Source organism: Poecile atricapillus, chromosome 11 (genome assembly GCF_030490865.1).
Source record: "Poecile atricapillus isolate bPoeAtr1 chromosome 11, bPoeAtr1.hap1, whole genome shotgun sequence".
Taxonomy (NCBI): Eukaryota; Metazoa; Chordata; class Aves; order Passeriformes; family Paridae; genus Poecile; species Poecile atricapillus.
The window spans coordinates 19618550-19637139 of NC_081259.1; the positions used below are offsets into that span (position 1 = coordinate 19618550).

At 45.1% G+C, this 18590-nt stretch overlaps 1 protein-coding gene across 6 annotated transcripts in view; it reads left to right on the top strand.

Moving 5' to 3' along the window:
• The window catches only part of MYO9A (myosin IXA), a 173401-nt gene that overhangs the window by 79735 nt on the left and 75076 nt on the right, over positions 1 to 18590 (top strand). For all 6 annotated transcript variants that reach the window (XM_058847326.1, XM_058847322.1, XM_058847324.1 and 3 more), the window contains exon 9: positions 2591 to 2680. In XM_058847326.1, coding sequence (XP_058703309.1) covers positions 2591 to 2680 — 90 coding nt within the window. The remainder of the gene's footprint in view (positions 1 to 2590; positions 2681 to 18590) is intronic.

Here is an 18590-nt window from a genome sequence, read left to right on the forward strand (position 1 = left end):
CCCTCTCTGGGCCCACTTGTGGCAACAAAGTCTTAAATCTGCATTTTGTCCCTGTAACTAAGATCTAAACTCCTGCGGGAGTTGCCATGTTTAAGAGGGAGAGCAGGCCATGCCCTTTAGCATCTGGAAGCAAAAATCCATGAAATGTGACCCAAGAGTGAAACTCCTAAGGCACAAAGTAAAGGAGTGAGTGGTGTTCTCCTCTTTGCTGCTCTGCACCAATGGGAGTCTCTATTTTAGTATTTCATGGAGGAGGAAGTGTAGGATGTGGGGAAGCTGCAAGTATCTCTATGTCCTTAGTCATCAGCACATGCTGAGTTTATCTTTAGAAAGCTCCAGTGGCTCCTCCCTGGCATCAGGAGTCAGCCACTTTCACGCTGTGACCTTGAGTGCAGATTAGGATGATTTGGTTGCACCCGTGGTGTTCATCAGAGGCAATGAAGGAATCGAGATCAGGCTCCACTGGGTGGGAGTTGCAGGCAGGGGCCTGGGGAGATGCAGGGATTCCTGTCCTTGCCAAGAGTGGTTTTGTACAAGGAGATGCTTCACTGGGATCTCCCCAGGTCAGGAGGTGAAGGATGCACATCCACAGGTTCCCTCCATCCAGAGAGCAGGGGGAGAAAGAACCGGAGTGACCATGAGATGGGGATGTGAGGGATGGCGTGGGTAGTTGTTTAAATTGCTTAAAATCCCTGTGTTTGCTGACAAATCTGGAACTTGGAAGTGTTTATGTTGTTGAGGAATATTTCTTTGGACTGTTTTGATTAGGAACCATCTGACACCCCTCTGCCTTGTTGCCTTGGATAATTTAAAAAAGCCAGCACGCTGGCTGCGGGTTTGCAGCATCCCTGAAGTGGGATAATGGATGGTGTGAAAGTCACTTTTGTTCCAAACTGTGCAGTTGAGGGAGAGCAGCCGATGGTCCCGCAGTCGAGAGCTGCTGGAATAGTGTCTGCAGAGCTGGAAATTACAAAATCACATCATCTGGTGAATGTAGAGGAATAGAAACCAAATGTGAAATCTTGCTGTGGATCTCTGAATGAACCAGGAGATTCTTTTTTTCCCTGTTTGATTTTGAAAGGTAAAATCAGATTGTAGGAACTGGGGGCTCCTGAGTAGTGCTGATCACTAAAGAAATGAACCTTGAAGTGTCATTTCCAGTGACAGAGACCTTGCTGGCAGGTGACATCATATACAGGTGACCTGATGTATTCTGATTTCCACGGCCACAAGTTCTTGTTGCAGGAAGAATCAGTTATATAAAAACTCCCTGGATTTTATCAGGGAGACTCCCATGATAGCAGTTTTGGCAGAAGTTGATTCTTGTACAGCAGGGCATCATTATTGCTATGGTTTCTGAGATTCCTGACTTTCCACTGTCTTGTTTGCACTTCCTCTTCATTCCTGAATTAAACCCTGAAGTCAAAATATGTACATAGAATTGTTTTGGTTGGAAAAGACCTCTAAGATCATTGAATCCAATTGTTAGACCTCTACATTTCCCATTTTCCATGTCAAATCATAAATGCTTTCCCTGTGATAAAAATATGGCTTTGGGTGGCCTCAGGAACGTGGATTTTGAACAATCAGAGATGTCCAGAGGAGGTCTGGTGCCTGCGTGGAGTCCTTCAGGCAGGATTAGCAGTTTGTAGAGACTTCAGTGCAGCTTCTCTGTGTCAATCCACATTCATTATTTCTGGGCTCCAAGATTTTCACCCAGATTCATGATGTCATTTTTGACTTGGACATTTAGTGAAGATCAGTCAACAACTCAAAGTCTTTAGGTCTAAGTGATATATTCTGTATTCTTCTGAATTCCTCAAAGTAGGAGGGTCTTGAAACTTGGAAAAGTTTGGATTGGGAAAGTGGCTTTTCCCCAGCAGCCACAGGTGCCACTTAATTTGTCAGCACCATTTTCCTATTTGCTGAGGTGTCTGTGTTTACACAACTGAGTTCTGTTCTGCAAACCTGTGAGGGCTGATTAGAGACTGTCACCTTGCCAGGAGCTGGGGCTTCAGGGAGTAAACATCCAATAGCAGAGTAAATATCAGGTGCTTTTCCGAGGGTTTCTTCCTCCTTCTGACTCCTCCCCACCCTTAAAAGCACAGAAAAAAAACCTCCTTCACTTGGATATCTCTGAAACTGATGACACTGCTTGGCTTATTCTAGAGTAATTTGTATGATTTCATTTTGACAGCACTAGAAAGTTGACTTATTTTGCCAAGAGAAAGTGTGGGAGTGAGGAGCCACACCAGAAATACGGAAAGCAGTGGGAAATTGTTACGACCAGGATGCCTGAATGCAGAAAATCAGGTTCCTTTGAATACCCTGGTGTAAGGTTTCTGATGCTGGATTTATGTGCTGAGTTGGCTCCTCCCAATGGCATGTTTTTACCCATTGAATTTAACTCTGCAAGGACTGGCAAAGTGGTTTAATTTTATTTTTTTTTAATTAAACTTTGAAATTTGAATGTGTTTGCACTGAATTTTAATTTTTTTTAAAGTTTAAATGTTAGCATTTTTTAAACTGGATTTAAAATAAAATAAAAAAATCACTAGAATAATCATTAACATCTGTACTTTTGTTTTAGGTGAAAGAAGAGATGCTGTTTGAGGCCCTGGTGACCAGGAAGACAGTGACAGTGGGAGAGAAGCTGATCTTACCATACAAATTGGCAGAGGTCAGTACATGATGTTTGTCATTAAAAGGCAGCTCTTGGAATGAAAAAGTATTGAAAAAGTTTTCAATACTTTAAGATGCACACTCAGAGTTTCTTTCACTTTTTATTTATTTATGTCAAAATAATGTAGGAGAAGCTAATGGGTGTCCTAATCTAGGAAATGATTGACTTTTCTTCTATTCCATTCCTGGAAGGCAGGTTTGTACTTTATTCTGATGGTTTGTAAGTGCTTTAATGACTTGTGGTTGTGTGAGAGTTGTCCAGAGCAGAGCTGGGCATTGCGTGTGTGGGTGCAGCTTCATCTCCAGATGTCATTCCTTAAGCTGGAGCACTGATTCCACAGCAGAGTGCTGACCCAAGACTCCAGGAGATTTTTACTGCCTTCTTGAGTGCCTGTGTGAGTGGTGGTTCTTGTATGGCAGGAGCTGCAGATCTCCATAGGAGATTCCCAATAGCTTTTCCTCAGACCCCTCACAACCTGGGACCTTCTGTGATGCTTTGGAGAAGCCACAGCTCCATCAGCTTCTCTCAGACTCTGGTGTAGTTATATGGGATCTAAATGGGATACTCAGGAATTCTGAATTCTATTCTGTGGCTGGTAAAGAGAAACAAAATTTTTCCTCTTACATTCTTCAAAATACAGAAGTTCTGTTCTTGTTTTGGCTATTTCTGCCTCTAATATTCTTTTGTCCCTCAGATTAGGAACACTGAGCATTGCACCACACTTGGTCCCTCCATTCCCTCTTGTTGTAGGGTTGGGTGAGAATTCACAGCACCTTGAACAGCTTCTGAGAGCAGCCTGTTGTGTCACAAATAAGTAAACACATTGTGTTGTCACTGGGGTCAGCTGGAGATATTTTCACTCCTTTTTCCAAGGGGGTAAAAAAGTATCTTTTCTCTCATTTTGAGGGTGTGCTGAAGCTCAGCAACTCTTACTGAGCTTTCATATTTAGAAGTGAAGTGTTGCCTTCCTGCAGAGGTGAAATGTGCCATAACAAAGGGCACATGAGGGCTCTCACTGGGTTTTTGTGATGGACAGTTAATCAATGTGGTGTTCCTACTTTTCTCTTTCATCTTGGGAGCAGACATTGAAAAAATGGCTAGAAAAGTTTAAAACTGAGCTATAACTACCCTTTTGCTGGAGGGCTCTTAGAATAATGGTATCATAGAGTGGGCTGGGTTGGTAAGGACCTAAAGATGATCTTGTTGCAAGCCCCTGCTGTGGGCAGGGACACCTGCCTCTGGACCATGTTACTCCAAGCCCTATCCAACCTGGCCTGGAGCACTTCCAGCTGTTGGAGCAGGTTCACTGCTCACAGAGCAGAATTTGAGATGCTCCAACTTGAGCCTCCCCATGGTAAGAGGTCTTCTCCTGGTCTTCCTCTGGCTCAGGGAGTGGGAGGAGTGACTTAAATTCAGACCTGTCTGAACCAAGAAGAAAGAGTGGAATTCATTTGACATTTTGAGACTTCACAAAGACTACTGATGGCTGATAATCCCCATTCATGACTCACTGGACTCTTGGGAGTCAGCAGGCTGGTTATTCCTGTGTATTTAACAAAGGAGCATTATAGTTGGCTCCAATGGATGGAGCCATTGAGGGTTTGAGGATTTGCAGACATGGGTCTCCCACCACGACCTCTGTAGCTCATGGGCAGCTGCCCTTCCTGATGGACACAGCAATTCTTTTATTCTTCAGATGCCTGTGGGTTTTTTCATAGCTTGGTACACTGAAAGTTGCAGTGGAGTTTGTCTGGAGCAGGCTGTTCCACAGGCTCTCAAAAAAAGGATTGCATAATGTCATTCTGGCATGTCCTTGGTTCTTTACTCCATCAAGAAGAGCAGGTTGGATCTACCAGTCTTCAGGCTGCAAGAGAGGTGATAGATGCTACATCCCTGGAAATGTCCAAGGCCAGGCTGGATGGGGCTTGCCCATGGTAGGAGGTAGGGGATGGATGGAGATGAGCTTTAAGGTCCCTTCCAGCACAAACCATCTGAGATTCCATGTAAAAAGCTTAAGATTTAAGTTTGGGATAGGTTCTGAGCTTTGATGAGGTTCCCACATGCATCCACTCCATTCTGGAGTGTTTCACTTTCTGTGCTTGGCACAGGGGCTGACATTTGCTGCTCCCTTTCATCAGTGTTGGAGTATGTGGAGATGACACCTCGGTGCAGAAGTGCATTTCATGAGAAGTGAGTGTGATCATTCCATGATCCCAGCCTGGCTCCTGAGAGATCTGCGCCCTCAAGGTCCTGCTGTGATAACTGTCAACCCTCTTAATAGCCTTGAACGGGCAGAGTTGGCCTGAAGGGATCCTTCCCTTTGGTATTTTGGAGGCTTCAGAGCTGAGGCTGGAGTTTTGTTTTCCAAGCCTTTTCTCTTCCCCTTTCCCGGGCTGCAGCCCCGGAGCGCGTGGAGAGACCGCCTTTGTTGGATTTGCAGTGATGTCACATTCCTGGCTGGCTGCATGCTCCTGCCTTCTTCTTGTGTGCTGATTGGAAACACAGTCCTGTCATCTGGGGCTTTCTTTTAAAAACAGTGGTTTGAACGCTTGGCAGCTCGCTTGAAACATTCTCCTTCAGTTATGAATTGATACCAGACTGATTGTTTGTGGTTCTGTTCATCTTTGCAATAATTTGGGTAAAACTGCATCTTTTATTCTGGCATGTTTTGGGTAGAAGGTACTGAAAATTGGGGACAACTTGTGGATGGACATCATGGAATCACAGGTGGGTTTGAGTTAGGAGGGACCTTAAAGCTCATCTCATTCCACCCCCTGCCATGGGCAGCAACACGCTCCACTATCCCAGGTTGCTCCGAGCACTGTCCAGTCTGGCCTTGGACACTTCCAGGGATGGGGCAGCTGCAGCTTCTCTGGGCACCCTGTGCCAGGGCCTCACCTCCCTCACAGGGATGAATTCCTTCCCAATATCCCATCTAACCCTGCCCTCTGGCAGTGGGAGCCATTCCCTGTGTCCCATCCCTCCATGCCTTGTCCCCAGTCCCTCTCCAGCTCTTCTGGAGCCCCTTCAGGCCCTGGAAGGGGCTCTGAGCTCTCCCTGAAACCTTCTCTTCTCCCAGCAGTGTTAAAGAAGCTGCAACTGGCAACCACCTCCTGTCAGTTTATTCACACTGTACTTCTTCTCTTAGGACTTCCTCTTGATGGCTTTGCCCAAGGAGTTGAGTTGGGCTTTTCCCTCAGGAATAATGTGCCATTTTAAAGTTTAAAACTCTGTGTTTCTCTTAATAAAGTCAAGATTTTTTTATTCTTGTCCCCATATAATTATTCTGCTGGATGATCTTGGAGAATCCAAGAACTGGATTCCAGTGCCTGAAGGGGGCCTACAAAAAGGCTCCAGAGTGAGTTTTTACAAGGGCCTGGAGTAATAGGACAAGGGGAAATGGCTTCAGACTGAAAGAGGGCAGGGTTAGATGAGATACTGGGAAGGAATTCATCCCTGTGAGGGAGGTGAGGCCTTGGCACAGGTTGCCCAGGGAAGCTGCAGCTGCCCCATCCCTGGAAGTGTCCAAGGCCAGATTGGACAGTGCTTGGAACAGCCTGGGCTAGTGGAAGGTGTCCCTGCCCATGGCAGGGGGTGGAATGGGATGGCCTTTAAGATCTCTCCCAACTTAAACAGTCTGTGAATCTTTGATCTAGATCAGGTAACAGGTTAAATGTAACACTGCAGTCCAGTGTGGAGGTAGGATTCCAGCAATTAAAATCGGTGTCTCCTGCGTGCCAGCAGTTGCTGGTGCTGTCATCTTCAGCTCAGCAAGTTCTTCCCAACAGAGAGGAGATTACATTTCACTTTATTTTATCCAGGAGCATTCAAGGTGTGTGGCAGCAGCACCTGCTCGAGCAAAGCCATAGGTAGGAGCAAATAAATAGCTGTGAGCCAAACTCCAGGGTGGGAGTCTTGGTGTGTAGTCAGTGCCCATCCTTGGGATGTTACAGGGATTATGGGATGAGCATCTGGTTTTTCAGAAAGAGCCTACAAAGCATTACGTGCCCTCAGCTCTTCTCATCATTCAGTAAATCATAGTTTTTTGTTTAAAGGTTGTCTGACCATGCTGTTAACATCCCCATGTTGCTGGAGCTACAGCTCTTTCTGAAATGAAGGAGAGGGCAGTCAAGGGGAGGTCTGGTTTTGCAGGGAGAAATCAAGACTACTTTGTTTCACTTCTCATGGCTGTGGCACCACAGCAATCATGGGCTTGATTTGAGACCCTGCAGGGGAGCTGCCATCCTCTCTGGCAATCAACAGCACCACATTCATAAACAAATAATATAAATTCAATATAAATAATGCTTATATTCATCTCTGGCAGCTGCCTCTTATCTCCTGAGCCACACTGGCTCATTTGCCATGGAGCTGCGTCCTGGAACCATCCATTGTTCCTTTTGCAGCACTGAATGGTGTTTTAATGCAGTGCTCAAAACAACTGCGCAGTTTGGTCCAGTGCAAAGCTTTAGAAGCTTTAGGCCATAGATAAACTTGGGAAAAAGGCTGCACAGACATGAAAGGCTGCACCCATGTGATGAGGTCTTGGCCTGTTGTCCAAAACAGCTGTCAAAGACTTTATCAGGAGCAAGATGGTGCATTAATGGAGCCAGCAGCATTTCATGGGTTTCCAGAGAAATCACAGTGTTGTGTTTGGTAACAGCGAGCTGGAGAATTCCACTTAATTTAGCAGTGGGAAGGATCCTTGGAAAAGGCTACAGGAGCAATAGAGCCATCCGTGGTAGTAGTGGTGATTGGACCATTTTGATTGAGATCTGTCTTGAGCATTGAGCATCCCTGCAGCCACATCGATCTTCTCCTTGATAAGGTAAAATGCAGCAGGCACGTAGTTGAAAAAGGGAAAAATGGGATTTTAATGATGGCAAAGTAACATGCTGTGGGTTGCTGTTGTCCTTCCTGAAGTGCCCCTCAACTCCAGACTTTGGGCACTTTTTTCATGTATTATGATGTGCATTTTTGCAGTTATACTGAGGTAGGAAACTTTCACAAGCCACAATTCAGGTATTCAAAAAAAAAAAAAAAAAAAAAAAAGCTAAATATCCAGTGACTTGACTGATGTTTTGTAGTGAACATGCAGGAGCAGAGCACTTGAGTCACATCTTTGTGGAGAACTTGGGGATTGTTAAAAATCTTTCTCTTGATCCTGTTTGCAATCTGAGTATCATCTTAATCCATGTGAGTAACTGCCCTCCTGGGCCACATCTGTCTTCCTGCTTCCATCTAAATAATCCAAGGAGTTCAGGTTTTTTCCATCTCTACTCACTGCAGGTCTCCAAGGCCTTAGAATATGCCTTGATTCATCCACTCATTTAACTCTCTCAAATCCACCTGGGTTGGTGGTTCCATCCCCTTTCCATTGTGCTGGAGACGAGCCTGTGGCTGAGTTCTGTGAGCATCCCTGCCTGGTTCCCATCCCATCTATTCTGTTTATCAGCCTGGTGTCCAGCACCTGCTTCTCTGTTTTGCACCAGTCTCTGCATTTTTTCCATGTTCTTCATCCGATGAGACAAAAAATTGTTATCAAATTAAATACATCTGTTAGTGAGCCCTGGTTTTTTTTCCTCCAGAAAAAAAAAAATTCCATGATGTTTTCAATTCCTTAACTTCATTTGACCAATATGATTGGTATTTCTTAAGCAAGTGACTTTACTAATAGACATTATTTTAACAGATCTTTAGAATTTTAAGCCATTTGTGATCAAGGACATGTTAGAAAGTGAATTTATTCACACTTTTGGGAGAATTCTGATGTGAAATTGTGCAACAGAAGAGAAATAAAAGATGTGAGACAACTTTTTGGTCAAAAACTGACCTGATTCTTGCCTTCCTTTAATTCTGGAGAGCTGGTGGAAGCTGATTGTTTGATGTGATGTCATTATAAGCAGGCCCTGTATTTAATAGAATGTGTGATCAGAATTGTAAGTGGAAAATGGGTGTCTGAAAACTCAGAGGAACTGAAAGGGACTGATTTGTACCTGCAGCAAGGCAGTGCAAACAGCTCTTGGGGAGCAGATGTTGGGCCAGTAGCCCTGAGCTCCCCCATAACCTGGGCAGCAGGGAGAGGGGGGATTCTTCCCCTCTGCCCCACTCAGGTGAGACCTCACCTGCAGAGCTGCCTCAGCCCTGAGGTCTCCAACATCAGAAGGATGTGGAACTGCTGGAGAGGTCCAGAGGAGACCATGGGGAGGCTTTGAGGGCTGGAGCCCCTCTGCTCTGGAGCCAGGCTGGGAGAGGTGGGGGTGCTCACCTGGAGAAGAGAAGGCTCCAGGGAGAGCTCAGAGCCCCTGCCAGGGCCTGAAGGGGCTCCAGGAGAGCTGGAGAGGGACTGGGGACAAGAGCCTGGAGTGACAGGACAAGGGGGAACAGCTTCCCATTGCCACAGGGCAGAGTTAGATGGGATTTTGGGAAGGAATTCCTCCCTGTGAGGGTGGTGAGGCCCTCAGGTTGCCCAGGGCAGCTGTGGCTTCCCCTGGATCCCTGGAAGTGTCCCAGGGCCATGTTGTATGGTGCATGGAGCAACCTGGGCTAGTGGAAGCTGCCCATGGCAGGGAGTGGAGCTGTGGATGACCCTGAAGGTCCCTTCCAAGCCAAACCTGTCTGGCATTCCTTGATCATGGTCTTTGTTCAAATGGCCAGATTCTCTTCAGCTGCCGGGTGCTCCATGCTGTTGTTACGTGGCCGTGGAAGGTCACCATGGAACTGTTCTGTGACTGTGTCCAGAGCATCCAAATTACAATTAAACCTGTGAAATGCTTTTTATTCTGCATAAATAGGTGCAGCTGTAAGTCATGTGAAATCAGCTCATGTTTAGTTAGAAAAGCAGTGATGCAGTTCAGGTCAGAACTTAACAGGCTCCTGACAATCTGCAGTGTGCAGGATTAGGCAGGGGGTGACAAACATTGAACCTTGTGTTTTGAGTGCCAGCAAAGCAGGAGAGGAAAGTCCAGGTCTTCTGGAAGCATTTGCTGAGGGCTCCACAGCTTTGATTTCATTGTGCTTTCATCCTCTCTTGTTCATTGTCTCTGGGTCTGTGCTGGCTCAGCAGAGCCAGAGAGACTTCTTGGAGTGGGAGGAGAATTGGATTTGTGTCCTTTGGGAGAAGGAGAGAGGAGAGAACCTTTGCCCAGGAGTGGTGGGCCAGGCACATCTTTCTCTTCTGGTGCCACAAAATCATTAGATTTTGTTTTTTCACATCACTGAGTGTCACTTTACGTGGACCTTCTTCAGCTGGGATGAATTTTTGCTGAGGAATACAAGACTCTTGGAATGACCATCAGAGGATGGTTACTTGGGATGATAAACTCCACAGTGTAAGGGACTTGATATCGGGGTGAACATCTCATTATCAGCTCAAACACTCAATTTTCAGCCCAGTAACATTTAACTGGCAGAGACACAAGGTAGAGAAGCCTTGTGGATTGAACTGTAATGAGGCAAGAAAGTATTTTACTACAGCAAAGAACTGAGTGATGTTTCATTCTCTATATCCTTATAGTGGGACTGGCTGATGCATTTTTCAGCCCATTATAAGGGAGAAGAAATGGAATTCTAGGGCCAAATGGCAGAACATTACCTAAGATGTTAAAAAAAAAAACAAAACACAAAAAAAACCAACAAAGGAAAATATCATAGTTGCAATTAATCACAAACCTGAAAATATTCAAGGAGAAAAAATGAGAAGGAGGCAAAATAATTAATAACATGAAGAAATGAAAATTCTCAGTTCTGAAGTACAAGAATAGGGAGACTTAATGGAATAGAAAGCAGAACTGCTGGAAGCACCTACTTATCCCAAAACCCATTAGCTGAGGAGACTGCTTGTCACCACGGGTTATTAACGTGAGGAGCTCAGCAGGAGCCCTTTGAAGAGCTGCTACATTGATGAGTGGATTCAGAATTCACAGAAAAATATTAATGGAATAAAACTGGAACCCCACAAAGCTTTTAAGAGCCAAGCAAATGTCTCTGCTTCAGGACATGAGGGCAACCTGGGAGGGTGGAACTTCAAAAGAAACCTCTTTGTGGGATGAGGTTTCTCCCTTTTCCCTTGGAAATGCACATCCTCATGTGCAAAAGCTGCTGCAGTCACTCTTCTGCTCCATGCCACCATGGAAATCCCTGTGTGTTAACTGTGTTCCTGCTATTTGTTTGGCACTGATAGCTGGGAAAACAAGGAAGACATTGGGGTTCCAAGATTCCTAAACAAAGTCAAAGATCAGGACTTTAGGAAGGAAAATGCTGACTTTCCATGAACTGCTCTGCCTGTAGCCCACTCCAGCTGCCCTTTCAAATCAAATCCATTCTCAGCTCTTTAAACGATTCTTTTAATTACATCTGATTACTCAAAAGACGCTTTAATGTCACAGAGTTCTTTTAGTTACCTAAATTTCTACTAAAATCATATGAAAAAATTTGAAAGAATGCAGACAAGCTGTTCCTGGGTTAGTTAGCAAGGGATGTTGTTTTGGTACAGTTGCTTGGAATATGGGATTTTCCTGTGTAATCCCAAGCTGAATAAATTCAGGTTGATTTTTTTCCTCAGCCCAGAGCTGTTGTTCAGTGGCTGAAGAAAGAGGAGGTGTAGAAATTCCATGGCTGGATAGAGTCTGTTGCACAAACTTTGCCTCTACAGCAGTAGATGCTGAGGTGTGATGAGAAATAACTTCTCTTTGGGGGTAGAAATAACCTGGAATGGTGACAATGGTGCACTGGCAGAACGAGTTAGTCTACACTTGCCCTCTGTTTGGGAAGGACCAATATAAAGGCAGGATTTGGCTTTTAAAGGCTCAATGGCTGGTTTTGGTGATTGATTGGATTCCTTGGTGAGGATCCCAGTAAGCTGTGCCTCTAAATGCTGAGCAAATTTCCCTAAATGTGGCTTCCTCACATCAGGTCACACAACTTCTTCTCATGGCACAAAGTAATTTATTAATTTGTTTTTGTACTGGTTTCACTGTGAAAATATGGGTGGAGTGGGAGCTCAGTTTGTGCCATTGGCAGAACAGACTCTGGATGCAGTAAGGTGGAGGGAAACACATTTTGTCATCAGTGGACCCTTCAAACTTGGCTGCTTTGTTCTCCTGTCGCTCTGTGGTGGGCTCAGGATGGCTCTGTGTGAGCACCTTTCCCTAAGGGATGTTCCATGTGTCTCCTTTCATCATCATCTCCACAGGAGAAGCAAAAACTGCAGCCTTGCTTTCTGGAAGAGTTTAATTTTAGGAAGAGAGAGTTTTTTCCTTTCTTTTTCAAAATCAAGTTTTGATTTGTTGCAGATGACACCTTCTGACCACAGCACCCAAATCTCAAGGCTCTGAATGAAACCTTTTTAGGAAGATGATGCTCATAACCACCTGGTTCCACAGTTGGGACTCAGAGAAAATCTCTAACAAGATTTGTGTTGGTTTCCTTTGCTCCTGGCTGTACTTGGGGGCTGTTTCTGAAAAGCATAACCACAGCGTGTTCCAATCATCTGCTGCAAAGTGCCAATATCAGAGGCTTGAAATCATCTCTAAAAATAAATAGCAGGCAGGCTCTGGCCTGGGATGGGGATGGGAGTGGTGGGTCTCCCATCTGTCCTTTCCCAAACCTGATGGCCACCAGTGGGGACACAATAGCTGGATCTTCAACACACCCTACACAAAATATGTTCTTGTTCTTATTTGAGGTTTTCCACTTTGTCTTCTGTGTGTGCATCCATCTAGTGACAGGAAGGAGTAAGGAGAGAGCAGTTGCAGGAACACTCAGGTACTTCCTCAGAAACCACAGGAATTCACAGAAGCACATGAACCATTTTAGGGGGAATGGATGTGAGATAGTGTGAGGATCACAGAATCACAGGATGGTTTGGGTTGAAAGGAAGCTTAAGGATTGTCTCATTTCACCCCCTGCCATGGGCAGGGACTCCGTCCACTATCCCAGGTTGCTCCAAGCCCTGTCCATCCTGGCCTTGGACACTTCCACAGATCCAGGGGCAGCCACAGCTGCTCTGGGCACCCGGTGCCAGGGCCTGCCCACCTCACATGGAAGAATTCCTTCCCAAAATCCCATCTAACTCTGCCCTGTGACAGTGGGAAGCCATTTCCCCCTTGTCCTGTCACTCCAGGCTCTTGTCCCCAGTCCCTCTCCAGCTCTCCTGGAGCCCCTTCAGGCCCTGGCAGGGGCTCTGAGCTCTCCCTGGAGCCTTCTCTTCTCCAGGTGAGCACCCCCACCTCTCCCAGCCTGGCTCCAGCCCTTAGAGCTTCTCCATGGTCTCCTCTGGACTCTCTCCAGCAGCTCCACATCCTTCTGATGTTGGAGACCTCAGGGCTGGGGCAGCTCTGCAGGTGAGGTCTCACCTGAGCGGGGCAGAGGGACAAAATCCCCCTTTGCTGCTGCCCCAGAGCATGGGAGAGTTTGGGGCTCCCAGAGCACACGCACAGCTCACACTGAGCTTTTCATGACCCAAAATGGATCCACCACTCTGTTCAGCCCCTACAGGGAATAGTGAGTCCCGAGTCACCCATGTGTGTGTGGGGAATTGTGATTTCCTGCTGTTGCACTCCCTTCCCTGCTGTGACCCAGCACATGTGGTTTCCATCCACGTCCTGCGTCTGGGATGGACGGAGCAGCCTTTGGGGCTCCCCCTTGGCTCACAGGCCATGGGTTCAGGCAAGCAGCATTAGGGCTTTTTAAAACAGAGGCTTAACACCCAGAGGAAAGTACTCTTGGAGGATATCAGAGTCAAGTTTAATCCCTGACTTGGAATCCAGGAGTGTTACATCATGCTCGGGTGGGAGAAGTATGATGTCATTTTCCACACTCATATTTTATCTGAACATCTTATTAAAATCCTGTCATTCTCCTGGGTCATTTCCCTAGGAGAACTCAGATCATCAATGCACCACTCTGGCTTCAGCATGCAAGAAAGGTTTTTTAATTATATTTATGTACAATTAAGCAGGAGGAAAAATATCTTTAAAGGCAACATTGAAAGAAAAGGAGTGAAAAATGCAATTTTTTCATTTTTTATTACAACAGAAAAGAGGAAGAGCTGGCTTCAAAGTAGTTTGAACATTGTTGTAAAGGTTCATTTTTATACTTTAATCCTATAAATGTACCTGCAAAGGAAATACTTAAAAAAACCAAACAACAAAGCACTGAAGCCGTGCACTATCTCTGGCTCCCACCCTCCCGGCTGGCTGCCACATCCTGGCAGAAACCTTCCACTATCACCCTGGAGATGGGAGGCCGCAGGATTGGTCCTGCCAATGGATTTTATCCAAGAGATGCAAGTGTCAATGATGTTTTCCAGAACTTATGGGTGGATTTTCCAATGAGAAAAAATAGCCTGTAATGTCATTACCATACAACGCTGCATCGTGCCCCAACGTGACGCTCAAACACTTCAGGATTTTGTCACTAAATCGGGTGTAAAGTTCTCACATTCAGAGAGAGGGTTTAGGTATTAGTTTCAAATTTTATGTTACACCTTTTTTCTAATTCTTCTTGTGCTCTCCTTCCTCTTTTCCCAGTTTCTCAGTACCTTCCACGATCACCTTGGGCCAATTGGTACCTTCACAATCACCTTCCTTGGACAAAGGTCCTTCTCTGACCTGCCAGTCTGTGTTAGTCAGAGGCATTTTAAGAGGATTTCCCAAGCCATACTAACACCCTTCCCAAAAATCCCAATAGGACAAGTCAATTCAACAAGTTTATCCAGAGAGACAGTTTTGCAGTGTCAGCATACCATCAGATTGACAAGTCCTTCAAAGCTACTTGCTTACTTGCAAGTAAACCACTAGTAATTCATTATTTTTAAAAAAGAATTCTTTCTAAAAATAATTAAAAATATTTTAATATCACAGTGTTCTCATCCTGGATTAGTGTTTTCCTCCTGCTGGCCATGGATGGAGTAGGACACATGGCATGGGAGAGGATTCTTCCCTCTGCTCTGCCCTCATGGAGCCCCACTGCAGAGCTGCCTCCAGCTTTGGGGTCCCCAACATCAGCAGGACGTGGAGCCAGTCCAGAGGAGCCACGGAGCTGCTGCCAGGGCTGGAGCCCCTCTGCTCTGGAGCCAGGCTGGGAGAGCTGGAGAGGGACTGGGGACAAGGGATGGAGGGACAGGACACAGGGAATGGTTTCCCACTGTCAGAGGGCAGGGATAGATGGAATAGTGGGAAGGAATTCGTGGTTGTGAGGGAGGTGAGGCCCTGGCACAGGGTGCCCAGAGCAGCTGGGGCTGCCCCTGGATCCCTGGAAGTGTCCAAGGCCAAGCTGGATGAGGCTTGGAGAAGCCTGGCCTAGCAGGAGGTTTCCCTGCCCATGGCAGGGGTGGAACTGGATGATCCTTAAGGTTTCTTCCCCACCCAAACCATGCCAGGATTCTATAAACAAGGCACTAAAAACCTGCATTTGGACCAGAAGCGGGATTTAGTCCTTGTCTGATTCCAGCAACTGAGAGGTTTCTGTCTTTCCTTCAAACCCAGAAATGTTCTCCCAGTTTTGGTGAGGAGCTGTAGATGCTCCAGCAGGTTTTGTGTGTGGTGCTGCTCTCCTTCCTCACCATCCTCCTCGCTTTCTGCTCTTTCCCTAATTTAGCTCTCACAGCTACTTCTCTCCCTTCCTTAGCTGCTGCTCCGTCTCTGCAGAGGAGTGTCAGACCCAGCAAAGCTCCCTCAGCAGTTCTGTCCCTACAGCCACAAACCCAAGCTGCAGCCACTTGCCACTGGGGTTTTTTTCAGCTCTCATGGAGCAGTAACTGTCAGAGATAAAAACTGGATTTTTATAGTATTTTACTACATGTGGTCACTACTCCTCTGACATGAGCACTGGGAGTAGTGTCTGGCGCCTCTAAGCGCTATTCAAATAAAAGTGTATTTTCAGTTTGCTTTTTTTAATCTCTCAATTAGTAATTCCTGTAGCTCATCATCTCTGAGATGCCCACATGGGCTGTTTTCAATTGTCTGCACATCTAAGGCTCACTGAGAACGGGGGCTTGGCTTCTGTTCCTGGTCATCAGATCCCTTTAGGTGATGCAGATCAAGCACATTAGGAGAGCTAGAATTCCTCCTGCTTTTGCTTGTTTTAGTCTTGGGTAAATCTTGTCCCTCTTCACAGTGGCCAAGCATTGTTAATATGTGTATCTTTAAAAAAGTGCAAGCATAAATTTAAATATTTTTTTCTTAGAATAGAAATTGATTCCTTTAATCATTTATTTGCATGCAGCATGCTTGTGTTGAATAGATACTTTGAAGCAAATAAGAAAACATGTACAATCTTTTCCTGATTTTTCCCCTACTTGGAAATGAAATAAATCATTTAAGCACACAGAAATGATTGAAGGAGGGAGATTTTCATCTGAAAATCCTAGGTAAATAACATGGACAAAATTCAGAAGGTTTTAAAATGTGTTTTTTTCCTCTGAGTCATACTGGAATGAGACATTTGTGTTACAGTAAGTACAAATGTAATCATGAAGCCAAATTTCACCTTAGAGAATAAATGGGGAAAAATGGGAATGGCTGATAAGGATTTCAAACCAGACATCAAATGATAATAAAAATCAAATCCTGTATATGATAATAGCTCACTAAATAATTTCTGTGGTAGCATATCAACAGGTTCCTGGGATTTAGTGCCAAATCCCTGTGAGCAGAAACACTGATTAATCAGAGATCGTGCTGAAAATTTATTCCACTTATTAAAAGAAAAGCAAACAAATGGAGCTGCCACAGAGCCACTAAAACCACATATCCAGATTTGATTTTTGGAGGGATTTCCTGAAGAGGAACAATTCCACTGCTACTTTTTTTTTTTTTCCCCTGAACATTTCATTGGAACCACCTTTCATCCTTGTATAGAAATTATAGGAAGCCCATCAAAGGCCCTAAGGGAAAAGGGGATATTTCCTCTCTTCCTGTGTTCAGATCTGATTTCCTGAAGAGGAGAGGAGTCTCTGTTTCTTCTCTCCACCAGAAGAAAATGTATTTTGTGGTGCCCAACTTTATTTAAGTAATTGAGCAACTGTTCTTTATGTTTTATACCAAATCCTGCAAACTTCACACCTGGAAAGGAACATTTCTTATCACCTTGGATTTACTGTAATTGTTCAGTATTTGTTGATAAGAGTCTGGAATGGGAATGTGTTGCTTGTTTTCCTCCTGGAGGGCAGGAAACAGCTGCACATGTGTCCACATGTTCCGGAAGAGTTGGGGGGTCACCAGGAGAGAAAGAATCCATAGGTAGTTCCTATGGCTCTATCAACATCACTCCTATTTTAACAAATGAATTTTTGGAGCTATTGCAAGTTCTTGGGAAAATGACAAAGAGTGTTGCTTATAAAGCCATATTTTTGGGGATGAATGGGAATTCTGCATTGGTAGGGAATGCTGGCACTGGCAACATGTTTATCCAGCATGAACAAATAGCATTGATAGTGTCCATAATGGGATAGACACACACAGTCTCCTGGGAAAATGCTGGAAAACTGGAGGTAAAAAGGGCCATGACCAGCAATGCAGCAAGTCTTGTGGACTGAACAGCAAAGCACCAAGTTGCCTTTGGGGTTAACAAGTCAGGCTGCCTTGTAAAAAGTCTTCTCTTCTAGATCCAAAGAATTTTCCAGAGTTGTGCATGAGAAATGGCATTTAAATATCAGCTTTTACAAGTTCTCATCACTTGTAGAAAGTCTAGAGTGGGTAAACTGACCTTGTCCCCACGTCTGGGATGTTCCTAGTGAAAAACTGGGATTTAACAATGTTACATTGACCAGAATTGTTGAAGGTGCAGTAAAGTTGTGTTGAGCAGCTGAGTCTGTCAGCATGTCTTTATGGGTGCTCCCTGGATTTGCATAATGCTGAGAGGTGGGATAAGGGCTGTCAGGGTTAATAAACTCCACGGGTGTTTAATCCTCATTAGGGCTTTAAGTCGTTTGGTGCTCGCACTCACTTTCCAGTCGTACTTAAATCCACTTCTCATTAACTGAGTCTGTGCTGGGGTCTAAACCCCAGCTCTGAGCACTGTGCCCTCCCCAAGGTGCATTTTTCATAGCAGTGACCCAAAATATATTGTGGTGTCCAATGTGTGTGTGTGTAAAAAGGGCATTTTTTTCTATGAAAAATGAGTTTGGGTGTTTTTGTCTTGCTTTTCCAGAGAGCAGCACATAGTGCCAGCTGTGCTCCAGCAGTTTCAGTGATGGAGTGAGGCTCAGAAACCCTGCTAGGCAAACTCGGATATATACATGGCTGTGCAAATGTAATATTAAGTTGTGGTTTGATGATCATAAGAGCTGCCCAAACCCAAGTATCCGTCCACCACCTTTTTCCTCTGTCCTTGGTCAGGCTATGCTGTCCTCCGTGTTAGTTATGGGGGAAGATGGACAAACCTCTCAATGAGCTGAGATGTTTGAAGTCTTCAGAATCTTTTTAGAGACCTGTAGCTGTCTCATAAATACCACTTTGGAATGATTCTTACTTGGAATTGCTCAGTGCACCAATACCCTCCTCTTCCTAAGTGATGCAAAAGCGACGAGCTTTGCTTTGTTTTGTTCTTCTAATTTTCTGATTGTCTTTGTTGAGCAATGCCCTGAACAGTTCTTTGTTTCGGTCTGGCTCTTTCGAAACAAAATGTCAGAGGAAGTATTTATTGCTTACAAGAGCCCTTCATCCATGGGTTTGTTTGGGTCAAAAATGCTTAAAGCTGAACACCAGGAGCCAGTTGCTGTTCCAGATCTTCTGCATGGTTGGGTTGGTTTGATGGAGTCATTGAGGAGAGGGTCTGTCTCTTGCATTTCAGTCCCACTCTGGATCCCACTGTGGTTCCTGTGGTCCACACTCCAGAAAATGTTCCTCTTGGCTATGGAAGGCTGTGACTAAAACCACAGAACTTCCAGCAGCATCCTGATGGT